This window comes from Hyperolius riggenbachi, chromosome 8 (assembly GCF_040937935.1).
Source record: "Hyperolius riggenbachi isolate aHypRig1 chromosome 8, aHypRig1.pri, whole genome shotgun sequence".
NCBI classification, from domain to species: Eukaryota; Metazoa; Chordata; class Amphibia; order Anura; family Hyperoliidae; genus Hyperolius; species Hyperolius riggenbachi.
In genome coordinates, this window is record NC_090653.1 from 299,973,035 (window position 1) to 299,992,459 (window position 19,425).

The 19,425-nt window shown below is 46.5% G+C and overlaps 1 protein-coding gene across 2 annotated transcripts in view; it reads right to left on the minus strand.

Moving 5' to 3' along the window:
* The window catches only part of PHF19 (PHD finger protein 19), a 100,314-nt gene that overhangs the window by 58,394 nt on the left and 22,495 nt on the right, over nucleotides 1–19,425 (minus strand). For both annotated transcript variants that reach the window (XM_068249237.1, XM_068249236.1), the window contains exons 2-5: nucleotides 16,080–16,278; nucleotides 13,062–13,143; nucleotides 9,305–9,400; nucleotides 7,148–7,248 (exon numbers count right to left, since the gene is read on the minus strand). In XM_068249237.1, coding sequence (XP_068105338.1) covers nucleotides 7,148–7,248; nucleotides 9,305–9,400; nucleotides 13,062–13,143; nucleotides 16,080–16,262 — 462 coding nt within the window. In that variant the 5' untranslated portion in view covers nucleotides 16,263–16,278. The remainder of the gene's footprint in view (nucleotides 1–7,147; nucleotides 7,249–9,304; nucleotides 9,401–13,061; nucleotides 13,144–16,079; nucleotides 16,279–19,425) is intronic.

The window sequence follows — 19,425 nt, forward strand, 5'->3', positions numbered from 1 at the left end:
TACTTAATTGTATCAAAGTGACATTTTTACTGTGATACAGGTGATGCAGCCGCTGTACGCTCCTTTTGGCAGTTGGAAACAGCTACAAACAGCCACCTCCCACAATGCAGCAAGGTTCACAGACAGGAAACCGACAAGAGTATGTACTCAATTTCCTTGTGGGAGATGCCTCACTACAACACCAGCCATACAGCGCCCCCCGATGGTCCGCCTGTGAAAAGGAAGACCTCCCATGCAAAAACGGGGCATCAATCAACCACCGACTGGGACAAAATTCAACTCTCGGTCGGAGCTTCTCCTGAAAGTATTTCTTCCTTCAGGCCTCTATCACAGTAGGACGTTTCGTTTTGATGCGACATTAAAGTTGTAAAGCAAATTACAACGCAACGCCCCAAAAAAGTTGCAACGCAACTTAATTCCCAGTTATCCTCGCAAACAGAGCATACAGTCAATGAAAAGTATGCTTCAAAGTCATTACTGAGCATGTGCAAACAGTCCAATGCAGCTAATAACGTCACGTGTATAACATGCAGCACTTTCTAATAACGCTACACACAAACGCAACGTGTGCACTGTGAGTGTCCCACAGACCTAGTATTACTGTGCGTTAGTCTGTGTGGAAACATTTTCTAACGTGCAATTTTAACGTCACTGTGAAAGCTCCTGGACACAGACAGAAATTTAAAGCATTTCTGCCTTCCATACATAATGAATACAACCAGTTATGAATAAATTGCAGTCAGCTCTCAAAGCAAAAAAACTGTACTTTTAGGAACCAAGTTCATTCTAAATGAATACTAATACTTATGCACAAATGCAAATACGATAACAGTATGGCACATGATAAAATTTCTATCAGGATTTTTCCATTGACTGTTAATCACAATTTTTTTTTTTTTTTTTTTTTTTTTATTAAGTTGATGTGAAAACAGGAAAAACACCCATCGGCTATTCATCTTCTGTGCCCGCATAGGTCATGTGTCGAAACAGACTCGGGAACATCCGATTTTCATAGCCTAATGAATTATATATATACACTTTTTTTTTTTTTTTTTTTTTTTTTTTTATATAATGTATCAGTTGTACATATATAGGTTGATCCACAGCAGGTGTGCCAACAGTAATATCCGTATTAATTACAGGTAATTGGATAACTGATTAAAAAGTAGGTAGAGGTGGTAAATCAATTTGCAAAACAGCAGGAACTTGTGCAGTTACCACTGCTTACTGATTAATTGGCTGAGTAACAGGTGAAGATGATAATTGTTCCTGCAGTAGTAGGAGCTTAAGCCATTGCTAACAACTGTTAACTGCAGATTGCGTTTAAATTAGACAAGATAGCAGTGTTAGGAAGAGTTGCCCAAGGTCTCCTACTGAATAGGTGCTGGCTTACTGAACAGACAGAGACGAGATCTGAACTGTGGTCTCTTGCGTCAGAGGCAGAGCCATTCACTATTACACCATATAACACAAATAACAAACAAACCAAAAAGACTTATGTAACCACATTTGCCTTTAAAGCTCCATAGTTAGTGATATTACTTTCCACAGAAATGCATTAATCACTTTTAGTCCCTTAATCAGATACAGCCAGCACAATCAGCAAAACACCCAAGCCCTTAGACAGAAGCAAAATCAGACCCATTGCAATACCTTGCTAGAATCCCGTTTAGGCTCCTGTCGCCTTGGCTCTGAATCCTGAGCAGCCGCCTGGCTGGTTTCAGGCCTTGCTCTGTATCCATTTTGCGTCTGCACGAGTGCTAAGACGCTGAGACGCCGCAGCCCTGTCTATCCGGCGGGCGGAAGTGACGAAATCCGGGAGTACCTGAGCCATCTAAAGTCCTGGAACATGAGACTGCGGCTTACAGCCTCCGCCTACGCCTGCTCTGTTCCATTCGTCCTTCCAGCCGGCGGCAACTGCCATGAAAGAAAGTAACGCTGCAGCCATCTCCCCTCCAGGACCACCAGACTGTGCCATGAAGGGAGGTACGCGGGGAACACCAGGTATCAAAGCCTAATGATCTGCCGTGTCTCCCGCAGCGCCAACAGCCCTTAGCCCCCCAGGCTCTCCAGGACTGCAGCACTGGTATAGAGAGACCTGTACCTGGAACAGGAAACATCCATACTGCCGATCACCTGACAATTATTTTAATTTATAGAGAGGCTGTGGGATGTTTCCTGTTTCCTGGGAGGGGCCAGATCTCGATGTATACCTGTCCTGGAGGGTTACTGGAAAAAAGTAAATAAAAGCCAAAGCATCTATATTTCTGGAAAGAGGAGAAGAGAGACGGGCACGACAGCTAAAAGCCCTTGATTTTGGCCAGGTTACACAGTGGTACAGCAATGGGGAGGGGGAAGGATGTGCCCGACAGCTGTTTCGCAGGTATATAACCTGCTTCTTCAGATAAAAATAGTAACGTTTAAATCAACAATTAATAGAATAAAATATTTATAAAAAAGATAAACACACAACTGGGGAGCGATCAGACTTAAAGCTGCAGTGGCCTAATTAGTATAAAGTGGCCTAGTCACTGGGGGGGGGGGGGTAACATCATGGTCCTCAAGTGGTTAAAGGGTCATTACTTTTGTTTTTAAGCTCAGCAAGGCAGATTTGTCACAACTGCTGTTTACAATAGTCTTAAAGGGAACCAGAGACGAAGCCCCCTCATGTATTTTACCATATATATCAGTAAGAACATTAGAGAAAACACTTACCATGCTCTCTGTTTCACCCTCACTGCTAAAAGTGTCTGTTATCAGCTGTCACAAGAATCCCAGACTGAGCAATTAAATCTGGCTTTGCTGGGAATGATTATTGCTGAGTCATTATAGCAAAGCCACAAGGGGGCAGGCTTGGGCTTGAAATAACACCACAGAAGACAGACTTAGCTATAATCTTTCTGTAGCAAAGCTAGACGGAGCAGCCTGACTTCTCAGTCGGGGATTCTTATCAGACGTGATAACAGTCAGATTACACAGAGAACAATGAAACAAAGGGCAGATTAGGTGTTTACTGTCATGTTCCCACTGATTTATAAGGTAAAATACAAGAGTGTGCTTCATCTCTGGTTCACTTTAAGGTGGCCACACACACACCATACAATTTTATTTTATTTTTTCTTTATGTATTTTCAGTTCAAGAATTACAAGCAATTTTTTTTGACCGATTGTAACATTTTAGAAATCTGACCAATGTATCATGCACCCACAAAATTTTACCCCATTACCGATGGAAAAAAATATGACTGAATACTCTGAAGAAATTGCTTGGGTCTATAAATCAAGAAATAGACAAATGTACTGTACACCATTCAAGTTTCATCAAACTGATCATGAAAATCCAACACTACTGATGAGAAAAAAAACAAAAAAACAAAACCCTTTCAATTTTCCTGTATAAATGATCGTTTTTATTGAATTGCAATAACATTTTTTCAGTCTATTACCAGTTAAAGAGACTCTGAAGTCTCCTAAAATTGCACTTTTTATTTAACAGTTGTCTTCAGCATTATAAAACACAAGCTAAAACGCTGCATCCCTTGCGGCAGATCGCTACATTTAAACCCCCCCTATTAGCGCTGCAGCTCCACCTCCATGCCTGGTCTATCAGCGCGCATCTCCGCTTCTCCCCCGCCCCTCTCAGTGAAAGAAGACAGAGGGGCGGGGAGAGGTGGCGATCAGTGGGGATTGACGCGAGTAGAGGCAGAGCTACTGCACAGAGCTCTGCCTTTCCCAGGAAGCGCTCCCCATATTTGGTCCCGGGGATTTGGGGGGTTTAAATGTAGCGATCTGCCGCAGGGATGCAGCGTTTTAGCTTGTGTTATAATGCTGAAGACAACTGTTAAATAAAAAGTGCAATTTTAGGAGACTTCAGAGTCTCTTTAAATCTTACCACTTCCATGTAGTACGAGAGCTCACCTGCACATAGTAAAATCTGTTGGCCCACTTGGAGGTGGTACAATTGGCCAATCAGAATCGGAGGGGTGTACCAGGCTTTAAAGTAAAGTAGAATTTAACTTTTAGTAAAACAAATACAATTAATCATTTCATAAGTTTATTTTCACTTCCGGTTGACTTTAATGGATACCAGAGCCGAAGTGTATAGGAGGACCGGGAGGAGCAGGCCTGTATGGTGAGCTGTCCTGATGCCCACCACTCTCCCAGTTCTCCTTTCTGCCCCTCCAATCCTCTTAATTGCCCTCCGGTACCATCTTCCGGGTCGCTGTAGTTGGGCATCACTGCGCCTGCACTGGCCCAGCTGTGTGCATCATACAGCGGGAGTCCACGAGCGATCTGCACATGACGTCACGATTATATCATGAGCATGTGCAGAGCGTTCCCGGCCGCGTGCTGTACGAGGCACACAGCTGGGCCAGTGCAGGAGCAGTGATGCCCGACTCCAAGAGTTGGAGGGGCAGGAGGAAGAACAGGGGGAGCAGTGGGTATCAGGACAGCTCGCCATACAGGCCTGCTACCCGTTTCACCTACATGCTTCAACTCAAGTCACCTTTAAAGTGTACCAGAGATGAAGCACCCTCTTGTATATTACCATATATATCAGTGGGAACAGAGAAAACACCTACCCTGCTCTCTGTTTTATCAGTCACTGCTCAGCCTGCTTGTTATCGGCCCTGATAAAATCCCCAACTGAGCATGCAGTCTGGCTTTGCTCAGGAATCATTATAGCAGAGTCAAAAGATAAACACACCCTTGTCTCTCACCTGGAAAGCTACCAAAATGCGATCACCAAGAAAAAATCCTCCTACCTATCACAGGAGACCGCAAAGGCCGCCAACAGACCAGCCCAACTATTCCGCACAGTTGATAGACTATGTAATCCATCCTGTCTAAAACCTACTATAACTCCCTCAAAGGAGCTATGCGAGAAATTTGCTTGCTACTTTGCTGACCAAGTATCTTCTATTCGGTCTCTCATTCAGTCCACAGCACCCAAGACTCATGCAACTAATGGAAATAGCTGCAAAAACAGCCTAACACCCTGGACTGACTTCAAAAGTATTAGTGAGGAAGAGATCTCAGACATCCTCTGTCGTCTCCGCCAGAAAACCTGCGACCTGGACCCTGGACCAACTAAACATATGCTGAAATGCCCTGACCTGCTTGGTCCAGCATTTCACAAAATAGTAAATTGCTCTCTGCAAGCAGGGAGGTTTCCTACCTCTCTAAAAGAAGGAATCATCAAGCCCCTTCTTAAAAAACCTTCCACGGATCCAGATGCTATGAGCAGCTACAGACCTGTCTCCAACCTCCCCTTCTTAGGTAAAGTTATTGAAAAGGCTGTCTATCTGCAACTTGAAACCAGGCTGTCAGTAAACAACATCCTGGACCCTCTACAATCTGGCTTTAAGAAACACCACAGCTGTGAAACAGCCCTCATCCAAGTCTGCAACGATCTGCTCATGGCAAGGGACAGAGGGGAATGCTCCATCCTAATCCTGTTGGATCTCTCAGCTGCTTTTGATACAGTTGACCATGAAATCCTGCTTAACAGACTGCAGGAGTACTGTGGCATCAGTGGATCAGTCCTCCAGTGGTTCAGATCATTCCTGACTGACAGAACACAGAGAGTATCCCTAGGACCTATAATGTCCAAACCTGCACCTCTACAATTCGGAGTGCCACAAGGATCAATCCTATCCCCTCTGCTGTTTGCAATCTACATGTTGCCACTCGGTACACTTATCCAACGACATGGCCTGACGTACCACTGCTACGCCGATGACACACAGCTATACCTGTCCTTCAAACCTGGTGGAACAGACCCTACCCCAAAAATAAACTCTTGCTTAGCTGAGCTTCAGGCATGGATGAATGATAACTGGTTGAAACTGAATGCTGACAAAACTGAGGTCCTGTTTGTCCAAAGCCAGTGCCCGCCATCAAAACAGCTCTATCCTAAAGCAACACCAATCAGGATTGGGAATTCAGACATAAACAGCTCCAACCTTGTGCGCAGCCTTGGCGTACTAATCGATGGGGAATTGAGTTTCAGAAACCAAATTTCATCTGTAGTTAAATCTTCCTTCTTTCATCTGAAGAACATTGCAAAGATTAAACATCTGATTCCCCCAGAGGATCTTCCAACCCTAGTCCACGCCTTCATCACATCACGGCTGGACTACTGCAATGCCCTTTATGCTGGCCTCCCCAAAAAGGACCTGCGTCGCCTGCAATTAGTGCAGAATGCTGCTGCCAGATTGCTAACAAACCAGCCTCGCCACTGTCACATTACACCGATCCTTCGCTCACTGCCCTGGCTACCAGAAGAATGGAGAATACTCTTCAAGATTGGACTGCTGACATACAAATCCCTGCACAATCTGGGCCCTGGATACATGAAGGACCTGCTGAAGCTGCACCACACCTCTCACAACCTCAGATCAGCAAGTTCTATAAACTTGGTCACTCCCAGAGTGCACCTCAAAAAATCTGGAGACAGAGCCTTCTGTCATGCTGCCCCTACTCTTTGGAACTCCCTACCACACCCAGTAAAGACAGCACCATCCCTGGAGCTATTCAAATCCAGACTGAAAAGCCACCTGTTTAGCCTGGCATTTCCGGACTTATAACATTCTTCCTCTGTACCACGATGGTCGGAGCCATGCTTATGCGCTTTGAGTCCCACGGGAGAAAAGCGCTTTACAAATGTTATTTGTTGTTGTTGTTGTTGTTGTGTTCTCGGATGTCTTTTCAAGCCCAAGCTTGTCCCCTTCTGGCTCTGCTATAATGACTCAGCTATAAGGATTCCTGAGCAAAGCCAGACTGAATGCTCAAGTCTTAGATTTTATCAGGGCTGATAACAGACTGAGCAGTGACTGATTAAACCGAAAGCAGGGTAAATGTTTTCTCCAATGTTCTCACTGATATACATGGTAAAATACATGAGGGTGCTTCGTCTCTGGTTCCCTTTAAGCATCTCCACTAAGATGCTAAAAATTATGAGTTGATGAAAATTTACACACCCTGGAAATGGGCCAATCAGATACACCAGCTGGTGATTGGCTCAGCACCAAGTTCCATCGACTCAGAATGCTCAGCCTCTCGCTGAGCATCCATATTCTCTGGTCACGCCCCCTCACTGGGATGAGCGAGGGTTACTCTGCAGACATTGCGGGGATATACTTACCCGAACTGCCAGCACAAAGATGCAGCGTCTGCAGAACCACTGCTCTACAGTGCTATGCTCTCCGCTCTCCACCGCCGGTATGTGGCACTTCGGGTGATATCCTGAAACACAAGAACGTCAGAACTGGTCAATGACAATCATCAGTGGTCCTTTCATGTTTGGTGCGTCCGCGAAAGGACCACGAGACAGCGACTCCGATATTCCCTGAGGAAGCGGGGTTTCACCTGTGAAACGCGTCACACAGAGTCTATTGCGATGAAAAGGTTTGCTTTGACCGTTCCAGACGATTCAGGTTGATTGGGAGGACCAACACTACCTCCCACCTTTCAACTTATTTTTATGTACTTTATTCTTCCTGGCCCTTCTTTTTTTACTAATTTCTGCAGTTTCTGCAGTTTCTTGTCCACCCTTGGTGGAAGGAGTGCTACCCTTAAATGAACCAAGCACCATTTTTAGCACCCAGGGCATCTCAATAGCACATTAAAAATGCATGCCAACAATGTGGCTAATAAACTTCAATGATGCATCATTTTTACAATAAAAAAAACAAAAAACAAAAAAAAAAAACAAAAAAAAAAAAAACTTTTATGCTGGGAATAGTCCACACGTTTTTACCCCCGATAGATGGGTGCGATAGACAATTTCCGACATATCCGATATTCATTTTGATAGTTTTTTGGCTCGATTTCTCAGAGGTGAATTGAAAAAGGATCAGAAAAACTAGCAGAAGATAATTGAGCAGAAAAAAAAAAAAAAAAAAAAAGGATCGGGTGTACCCAGCAGAACAGAGGTTTTCTTACTGTACTTCCAAGGCCTGCCCCAACCGCAGAAATTTCAGGCAGATGAGGGCTGATGGAATTATTTTATTGCACACATTAGCAGAGAGCAAACAAAAGCCTTCATCAGCAGGGGGGGGGGGGGGGGGGGGGAGTTGAGGAGATAGGAAACTGCTCCAAAGAGTTTAAATAAGTCACAGATGCTATTTTCACATCTTCCCCCTAATAATCAGCAGCTAGAAGGGGGGGGGGGGGAGGGGGATGGCAGCTCCTATAGCTTTTAGAAACCAGGAAAAAAAATGGCGACTGGTTCCCTTTAACTTCTATATCTGCAGCGAGTGACTTCTTGACACCAGTAGGATCAAGTTTAATCTCCACACCTTCCTGTACAGTGGTTGCCGAAGCAGTGGTGCACACTGTAATTAGGAACAGGGCTGTGGAGTCGGTACAAAAATCTTCTGACTCCAACTCCGACTCCTCAGTTTATGAAACCACGACTCCGACTCTGGGTACCCAAAATGGCTCAGACTCCGACTCCTCGACTCCGACTCCTTAGTCTAATACTTAACAGGGCTGTGGATTTTGTACAAAAATCATCCGACTCCGACTCCTGAGTTTATGAAATCGACGACTCCGACTCCGGGTGCTCAAAATTGCCCCGACTCCGACTCCAGCTCCGACTCCACAGACCTGATTACGAAGACGGAGCAGAACTTACATTTAAAACACGAATTCCGCCACCAGCCATAGCTGGAAGCCAAATTACATCATTAACCACCATCCACGTGGACCTGGAGGGGGAATTGTAATTAACGCAGCCGGGACTGCAGCAGCAGAATAAGCTGTATATCGACTGTATCCAGCGCCCTAGTCTCGTGGCGGCCAGTTCATATGTATGCACCATAGTGGGCTCTTAATTTTTTCCTTTTATCTTCCCACACCACCTGGGTTCTGAACAGGGACACAGCAATTTGAACACACATGTAATAAGCACATAAGGTGCCAGTGCAAAGCTGTCAGCTGAGAATGCCCACTCTATAAAGCCTGACCGTTCCAGCCTGGTGCTATTCTCAGGGGTATATGGAGAATGAGCTGTAAATTCTGGGATTATATAACACGTGAATACGGTCTCCTGACATGTAAGTTCAATGATCGGAGCAAGGTGCCACAGACTAAGGTTAGTGGTCGCACATTGGTGGAAACAGGTCACATGGCTAGTATCTCATGCGTCTCAGAGTTGCAGGGGATTCTGGGGAATTTATAAGGAGCTGAGACACAGATTACTGGATCTCAATTGGCTGGAAGCAGTCACCTGGTATGCAGCCGGAATACTGAGCATTGTGGGGATTGTAGTAGACATGACTAAAGCAGTTATACGTACCCAGTCCGCACTTCCCGCAGATAAGGATTTGGTTGTGGGGCCCGGAGCTCTTCCCGCTGCACACATAACACTTCGGCTCCTCGCCGGGGACACCCGCTGTGGAGGATACAGGAGATCAGAAGTTCGGTCCACCAATAGCAGATCATGCATGAAGACTGACATTTTTTAAAAAAAACTTTATGTTGGGGGGGATGTTGTGTCAGGAGATTACATTGTGAGCTCCTGTGAGGACAGTCAGTGACATGACTATGTACTCTGTAATGTGCTGCAGAAGATGTCAGTGCTATATAAATACATAATAATAATATGGTAGGACATTAGACTATGACTGTGGTAGGATTAGAGTGTGAGCTCCTCTGAGGACAGTCAGTGACATGACTATGTACTCTGTAATGTGCTGCAGAAGATGTCAGTGCTATATAAATACATAATAATAATATGGTAGGACATTAGACTATGACTGTGGTAGGATTAGAGTGTGAGCTCCTCTGAGGACAGTCAGTGACATGACAATGTACTCTAATGTGCTGCAGGAGATGTCAGTGCTATATAAATACATAATATAGCAGAACTAAAGACAAGACAAAAATAAATAAATAAATAAATAAAAAAAAAAGATTTGACATTCTTGTTCTGTGCCTTTTCATTTGCATCATGGCATAGTTGCGTTATTTGAATAATTTTATTTTATTACATTTTTCCTTGTCTGAAGAAGGGGGAAGACAACCGACAACCCCATCAGTTAGTTTCCCAGGCTGGGAAAGTAGCTGATAGACCTGGCAGGTGACCAGTGGATGATGAGGGGGACGCAGGGAAAGGAGAAGGGGGTAAAACACAACTAAAGCTTGAGGTGGCTTACCTCATAAAAGACAACTCAGAGTAGAAAATATTTATTAACAAGCACAGGCAACACGTTTCGTGGGATCTCACCCACTTCCTCAGGCCAAATAAAGTGCTAATGCAATCTAACAGCCGTGTTCGGGGCGCCGCAGGAAAAGGAGAGTTAAAGAGGAGAAAAACAAAAATCCATGCCAAGCTGTGGCTCTGCCCCGGGGCCCGGCACTGGGGGCCAGGCTCAGGCTCTGCCCCCCGGGGGCCAGGCTCAGGCTCTGCCCCCCGGGGGCCAGGCTCAGGCTCTGCCCCCCGGGGGCCAGGCTCAGGCTCTGCCCCCCGGGGGCCAGGCTCAGCCCCCCGGGGGCCAGTGCCAACTGCCCGGCTCCGACCGCCCAGCTCTGAGTCCTGCAGGAGAGAAGCGTTTCACAACCGTTTGCTCGCACCTCTCCTCTCTCCCGCAGCTGCTGATTGACAAGCACTTCCATTCATCCTCTCCTCCACCTCATCTGTTATCCTAACTTCCCTGAATGGCTCCCAGATGCCCTGTTCCCAACTCGCTCTCTTCCATCCATAAACACGGAGGAGTATTTATGGTGATCCCGCCAGGAGCCCCGCTGACAGCGCAAGTGAGGAAGACAAAAATAAACCCTTAAAAAGTGAAACGCCGCACTCAACGGGTGCAAGTGGCCGATAGCACAAAGTGCACCTGTCATGAGAAAAGCGGAGGCTGCAATCACTGAGGTCTCGTTTCCACAATTTTTCAGGCATTTACAAACCAGCTACAGGCAGTTAAAGCAGCACTGCAGCGAAAAACTGTAACATTTAAAATATGTGCAAACACATACAAATAAGTACATTTTTCCCCAGAGTAAAATGAGTCATAAATGACCTTTCTCCTATGTTGCTGTCACTTACAGTAGGTAGAGTATAAATCTGACAGAAGTGACAGGTTTTGGACTAGTCCATCTATTTATGGGGGATTCTCAGGGATTTATTTATTTTCAAAAGCACTTAGTGAATGGCAGTTGCTCTGTCCAACTGCCAGTAAACTGTGTAGCGAGCAGGGAAGCTGGCCAGCATCATTATTTAAATCCTTTTTAGGGAATATCTTTAGAAAGAATAAAAGCTTTGCTGAGAATCCCCCATGAAGAGATGGACTAGTCCAAAACCTGTCACTTGTCAGATTTCTACTACCTACTGTAAGTGACAAACATAGGAGAAAAGTAATTTATGGCTCATTTTACTCTGGAAGAAATGTACTTCTTATTTGTCTATGTTTGCACGTATTTTACAGTTTTTCGCTGTAGTGCCCCTTTAAGGGCCGCTTCACCCAGGCGGTTACTCAGTGACTCCTGTCGCATCATTACACCGGGTTGCGGAAGCATCCTGCACAGGCGCAGTTTCTCTAAAGACTGAACAGCACATGTGGGCTAAAGGGGGGGGGGGGGGGCACTGCTTTCTAAGGCACTGCTCAGGGTCCCTGCATCGTGCGCCTCCACCACGTCTGAACACAGTAGCATTCTGTGCATGCGCGGTACAGGTAAAATCATTAATGCGCATGTGCATAACTCTCCTGGCAGCGGGAGCGTGATCAGGGTGTGCGCAGCTCGAGGACCGCATTGTGCAGTTGCCTCCAACTGGCTATGACCAGCCAGCTTACAGGGGGGGGGGGGGTCGCCGCTGCTGACTGGAGGGTCCCAGGATCACAGCGCAAGCACAGGGGACTGCAAGAGGCCCCAGGCAAGTTAAAGGAGTGATCCAAGGTTAAAAAAAAAAAAAATCCATTTACCTGGGGCTTCCTCCAGCCTCTGGCAGCCGCCCTGTGCCCTCGCCGCAGCTCCGGTGGCTCCTGGTGTTCTGCATTGGCGCAGCAGACCTTGCTCCCCCGCATAGCCAGCAGGCTTGACTCACCTCCCAGGCTCCATCGATGAGCAGCTCTGGCCGGCATCCCCGCTCGCACTGTCACTAAGTTCCGGGTCGCGGCTTGATGATGTCAGCTGGGACCCGACACTTAAGGCAGAATGAGCGGGGATGATGTAGTGATCACGTGATCAGGAGCCAAGCGCGATGGCTCCTAATCAATGAGGGAGGTCAGCAGTCATGTGACCACTTAATCTCCCCTCTCTGGTGCACACGATGGAGTCGGGAGTGACAGGCGACAAAAATCCTACGCCGTATCAGAGTTGGACAGCCACAAGTACGGTGTAGGATTTACATGACGAGGTCCCCAGGAGGTTAAACCTGGGTGGGACTTGATGACCCATTTTCAAGCTGTAATATAGCTGCATATAAAATTTGCATAATCCTGCATGAACTCGGAAATATTTGCATCTCATTGATCATCTCAGAAGAGAGAAGCCTCTGGTTCCTCCCACGCTGTCCTCCAGACCTCCGCTGCTGTCCGGGACCCTCCTGCACATCCCAACCATGCTCCTCTTCCTGCATGAGCGCACCTGTGCCTGCACAGAGACGCTCACACAGTATGGCTGCTCTCATGCTTGTAGAGAAGTCCCAGACAGCCCCACCCAGTGTTAGTATAGTCACCATAATAAAGTGCTCAGCGCATATCGCATCGCCACATCTACAGAGTAAGGACAGCCAATGAGATGCAAATAATTTCAAGTGGTTGCAGCATTATGCAAATTTATGCAAATTATAAACAAACCAATCAAATCCTGAGCTAAAATTCGATTGGTCCGTTTTCAAACTGCATACAAAAATCATTCAACTCTGACTCCTTAGTTTATGAAACTCCCGACTGACTTCAGGTACCCAAAATGGCTCTGGCTCCAACTCCCTAGTCTTATTCTTACCAGGGCTGTGGATTTGGTACAAAAAAAAAAAAAAAAAAAAAAAAAAAAAAAAAAAAAAAAAATCATCGACTCCACAGCCCTGCCTACTACAGAATGCAAGTTGCACCTACCGTGTTGAATGTCCTTCCACAGCACCCAGTACTTGGAGTTGTCTTCGAAGGTCACCAGGCAGCTCTGCTTAGAGCTGCTCACCTGCGAGAGAGAGAGAGAACCTGTGTAAGTGACTGGAAGGTGTAATGGTGAAGGGCTCTGCCTCTGACACAGGAGACCAGGGTTCGAATCTCGGCACTGCCTGTTCAGTAAGCCAGCACCTATTCAGTCGGAGACCTTGGGCAAGACTCCCTAACACTGCTACAGCCTATAGAGAGTGTCCTAGTGGCTGCAGCTCTGGCGATTTGAGTCCGCCAGGAGAAAAGCGCAATATAAATGTTCTGTGTTTGTTTGTAAGCGAAGTGCGTTCACAAATCACCCAAATCTAAAGCAGAACCCCGAAGCTTACCAAGCCACATCGGCAGCCCAACGCTGTCCCCCCTAATGGTCAGTGTGCCTCCCCTCCCCAGTGTACTATACATTACCTGTCCTTGTCCCCTGCTGCCTCCAGGCTGGGTCCTTCATCCATACATGCGCCCTACGCGGTTGTCAGAAATATAGGCGCGTGTGTGATGTCACACATGCGCCCACGTGTACTACAGCAACTGGGGGCGCGTGTATGGACGAAGGACCGAGCATCCGTAGCAGACAGGTAATGTATAGTCCACAAGGCACACTGACTATTAGAGGGACAGCGTCAGGGGTTTAGTCGCTCGCAGAAATATTGCTTGCCGTTACCGCCGCTCACGTGACCGACCACGACAGCCAGACATCTTGCAGCAGGTCGAACGATTTATGCAACCAAGTTCAGCCCGAAATTGATTGCATCATTGATTGGGCATGCACTTGTCTGCACCGATTTTCATCTGATTATAATAACCTAACGGTTGATCAGCCGCCGAGCCACCTTTAGTGCTCAGTGGCAATTACTATCGTACGTTGCCTTACTATACAGACCGCAGAGATCTTCGCAATTCGCTAAAATCAGCCAAATCAGCCATGCTAATTCTGCAAAAAACAAACCCCAACTCTGTGTTTTGTTGTGAATTTTAAAGGATACCACAACTGAAATGTGACATAATGAGATAGACATGTGTATGTACAGTGCCTAGCACACAAATAACTAGGCTGTGTTCCTTTTTTTCTTTCTCTGCCTGAAAGAGTTAAATATCAGGTATGTAAGTGGCTGACTCAGTCCTGACTCAGACAGGAAGTGACTACAGTGTGACCCTCACTGATAAGAAATTCCAACTATAAAAACACTTTCCTAGCAGAAAATGGCTTCTGAGAGCAAGAAAGAGGTAAAAAAAGGGGAATTTCTTATCAGTGAGGGTCACACTGTAGTCACTTCCTGTCTGAGTCAGGACTGAGTCAGCCACTTACATACCTGATATTTACCTCTTTCAGGCAGAGAAAGAAAAAAAGGAACACAGCCTAGTTATTAGTGTGCTAGGCACTGTACATACCCATGTCTATCTCATTCTGCCACATGTCAGTTGTGGTATCCTTTAAGATCATAAAGGATGGTTAATCAAATGATAATTATTCCCAGCTGATGCAACTTTTATGCAGCTTGGAAAATTGTTATAAAATTAGCATTAAAAATGACATTACCTCAGACTAATTGGAAGCTCAGCGACTATCCCTCATCCTGACTGGCTATATGCGACAGAGGAAGCAGGTGGAGGCGGCTTCCTGAAGGTGGCGCCATTGTCCCGTCATCTTTTTTACACCTTTCAACATTCCGGGTTTTTTTTATTTACGTTAACATCCCAATTTATACATTAAAATAATATAGGCTATAGAATGCAGAGCTGAAATTCAGCAGTAAAACTAAATATAAGAACCCCCCCCCCCCCCCCCCCCCAAAAAAAAAAAAAAAAAAAAAAAAAAAAAAAAAAAATTTCAAAAACTCCCTATATCCTTTCTTCGGGGTGCTCAATAATTGAGTATTATTTTGACTTAAACTACGCTAAGACTTTAATGTCAGAGTATACATCACCGATTACATTTCTGTTTCAATGAGTTGGAATACTGTGTTAAAACTACTTAAAAATGAAAAATACACGTAAAATTGCATAGGTTTGTAAATGTATAGCTGTACTGACAGTAAACTAGCTGCAGTGTGTGCTGATCTCTGCTACCTCCAGTATGTACAGTATAAGCTGTTACTCTGTGCCTGTACTGATAGTAAACTAGCTGCAGTGTGTGCTGATCTCTGCTACCCCCAGTATGTACAGTATAAGCTGTTACTCTGTGCCTGTACCAATAGTAAACTAGCTGCAGTGTGTGCTGATCTCTGCTGCCTCCACTATGTACAGTATAAGCTGTTACTCTGTGCCTGTACTGATAGTAAACTAGCTGCAGTGTGTGTTGATCTCTGCTACCTCCAGTATGTACAGTATAAGCTGTTACTCTGTGCCTGTACTGATAGTAAACTAACTGCAGCGTGTGCTGATCTCTGCTGCCTCCAGTATGTACAGGATAAGCTGTTACTCTGTGCCTGCACTGACAGTAAACCAGCTGCAGTATGTGCGGATCTCTGCTACACCCAGTATGTGCATTGTAAGCTGTTACTCTGTGTCGGTACGGATAGTAAACTAGCTGCAGTGTGTGCCAATCTCGGCTACCTCCAGTATAAGGTAATGCTGCACCTAGCTTAACTAGCAGTACAGGCAGAATGTAACAGCTTATAGTGTACAAAATAGAAGTAGCAGAGATCAGCACACACTGAGGCTAGTTTACTATCAGTATATGGGCAGAGGAATAGCTTATACTGGAGGCAGCAGAGATCAGCATCTGCTGTAGCCAGTTTACTATGAAAACAGGCACTGAGTAACAGCTTATATTGTAAATACGGGAAGGGACATGCCAGTATTCTAAACCAGGTATAAAAGCAAATATAAATACATTATTTATCAAGGTGCCATTTAAAGCACTCAGACTATACAATACAGTAACTTCAGTAACATTTCCGAGTATTTTGTAGCTCCACCCACAGCCCTCCCAGATGACGGTCGGCCATTCCAGGCACTTACCCTCTTTATCTTCCCCAGGTAGTAGAGTCCATCCGTCCACCTGCACAGCACACACTGCCCTTCTGCCTGACTGAGCATCAGCTCCTGCTTGTCCTTCCCCGGATCCTCCACAGGGGGGCGCTGCAGTCGTACGCAGGATGGGTAGACATCTCGCAGTGCCAGCTCCAGGCTCCGCTTCTCCATCACCTCAGAGGGGTCCCTGCCAGACAGACCACAGCAAGAAATGTGTACGGCAGAATAGATTCTGATATCAATCTACCAAGCAAGGGGGAGTGCCCTTTACTCCAATACCATAATACTCCAATTATATAACAGCCTCATAGGCGGAGCCTGGGGAGGGGGCGGAGTTACAGTTTGGCTTCTTCTATTTCCTGGGGGGCACACCTCCTGTATTCTATATATTATAAATGAAATACAAAATCCAGCAAGGAGAGGGGGTCAGGTTGAGCAGGGGAGCAGAGCTGAGAACTCCGGAGCACAGAGATCGTCCCACCTCAAATACCATGACATAGAATAATACAGAAAGAAAGGACTAGCTTCTGGTAACGAAGCAGCGCTAGGAACCCACAAACACAGGCAGTAGCGGCTCCCGGTTCAGAATTTTAGGGGGGCACAATGCCTGGCTGGTGTGGCCTATTTGGGTGATCACAACTGATGTTTGGTTTGCCTGACTCAGGTGATAACATGAAGGCCAACGAGTTCAGCAATGATAAGAACCAAATGCAAACATCACAAACAGATCTTTTGAGCAGATTGTCCAAATAGCGACATATGTACTTGTCTAGTTGGCTGGCATGCTTTAATACAGTGTTTCTCAACATTTTATTGGTATGTACCCCTTTTAAAACCCAGTAATCACCAAGTACCCCCTAGCATAGTAAAAATCACCACAAGTACCCCTTGACAAATATATATTTGATTGTAGTACATGATAATTAGTTCTAAACAATTCCCAAGCATTTACTATTGCTTTTAATTACATACTTGCCAGCAAGCTGCTCCTGTGTGGACAGATCACAGACAAATCATTCTAGCCCCCAGCCTGTGTCTCAGGACTCTACAAGCAAGGGGAAGGGGGGGGGGGGGGGGGGGAGGGGAGAGGCAGGATGTAGAGAAATTGCTGGGAGACGGATCTTGTATTCTATTGCTGCAGACTGGAACTTGTATTTTACAGACATGAAGTTTTGAATCCGATTATCCTGATTCAATACTTCCTGTCTGTAAAATATGTGCTCTAGTTTACTGGCTAATTTATAAGAAAATCAGTAAGCTTTCAGCATGTAAGCCTTCTTTAGATTCTATTCCTGTAGACTGACAAAGTTAGAACAAACAATCAGAAGGAGGTAGAGAGATTTTATTCGCAAATATAAGCGTCATCCAGATACATTAATTACAAGGGATCTTGCAAGGATTGTGAGGTGTTTAAGGTAAAATAGATAAGACCCTTGCCTTACTTGATGCCTACATAGACTCAGGCTGATATGGAGAGTTCTTTTTATGGACCCTATCCTGTTCACTGTACACTGTTGAAGCCCGGAAACAATTAACTGCATGTTACTGAGCGCAGGGGAAGAGGGGGGGGGGGGTCGTGGTAAGGCGTGCAAAGCTGGGGACTCAGTACAGAGTACAGAGATACTCACACTGGAGCCCCCCCTTGCTGAGGCATAGAATATTCCAGCGAGTTAGATGAATCCAGCAGGGGAGCCCATGGATGGAAGTGTATGCAGAGCTGGGAACCAGGGTGTGCAAGGATCTCTCCACTGGAGCCTCAGAGGCAAGAAAAATCCAACAAGCAGAGGGAGAGCTTCTGGTCATGTATGCTGCAGGCGTGCAGAGGGGAGCTTCTGGTCATGTATGCTGCAGGCGTGCAGAGGGGAGCTTCTGGTCATGTATGCTGCAGGCGTGCAGAGGGGAGCTTCTGGTCATGTATGCAGCAGGCGTGCAGAGGGGAGCTTCTGGTCATGTATGCAGCAGGCGTGCAGAGGGGAGCTTCTGGTCATGTATGCTGCAGGCGTGCAGAGGGGAGCTTCTGGTCATGTATGCAGCAGGCGTGCAGAGGGGAGCTTCTGGTCATGTATGCAGCAGGCGTGCAGAGGGGAGCTTCTGGTCATGTATGCTGCAGGCGTGCAGAGGGGAGCTTCTGGTCATGTATGCAGCAGGCGTGCAGAGGGGAGCTTCTGGTCATGTATGCAGCAGGCGTGCAGAGGGGAGCTTCTGGTCATGTATGCAGCAGGCGTGCAGAGGGGAGCTTCTGGTCATGTATGCAGCAGGCGTGCAGAGGGGAGCTTCTGGTCATGTATGCAGCAGGCGTGCAGAGGGGAGCTTCTGGTCATGTATGCAGCAGGCGTGCAGAGGGGAGCTTCTGGTCATGTATGCAGCAGGCGTGCAGAGGGGAGCTTCTGGTCATGTATGCAGCAGGCGTGCAGAGGGGAGCTTCTGGTCATGTATGCTGCAGGCGTGCAGAGGGGAGCTTCTGGTCATGTATGCAGCAGGCGTGCAGAGGGGAGCTTCTGGTCATGTATGCAGCAGGCGTGCAGAGGGGAGCTTCTGGTCATGTATGCAGCAGGCGTGCAGAGGGGAGCTTCTGGTCATGTATGCAGCAGGCGTGCAGAGGGGAGCTTGTGGTCATGTATGCAGCAGGCGTGCAGAGGGGAGCTTCTGGTCATGTATGCAGCAGGCGTGCAGAGGGGAGCTTCTGGTCATGTATGCAGCAGGCGTGCAGAGGGGAGCTTCTGGTCATGTATGCTGCAGGCGTGCAGAGGGGAGCTTCTGGTCATGTATGCTGCAGGCGTGCAGAGGGGAGCTTCTGGTCATGTATGCAGCAGGCGTGCAGAGGGGAGCTTCTGGTCATGTATGCTGCAGGCGTGCAGAGGGGAGCTTCTGGTCATGTATGCAGCAGGCGTGCAGAGGGGAGCTTCTGGTCATGTATGCTGCAGGCGTGCAGAGGGGAGCTTCTGGTCATGTATGCAGCAGGTGTGCAGAACTGGGAAATGAGAGCCACAGAGATCTCACCACCAGAGTCACTGAGCGATACCAAGATTCAGCCGGGGAGAGGGAAGCCCCTGGTATGAGCTGCAGCAGATGTACAGAGATCTCACTACCTGAGCCCCCCAGAAATATACACAAGGGGCAGGAGACAGGCTAGCACATTTTAAGGCCTTTTTATCCTATCCTAGGGTTCCTTTTTACTGTATAGTTTATCTTTTTGTGATACTCTAGCAAACCTGAAGCAAAAATAAACGTATAGTATAATGAATTGTATGTGTAGTACGGATAATGAATAGAACATTAGTATCAAAGAAAAGAGCCAAGTTTTCCAGTACAGGCAGAACAAAAAAAAAACAAA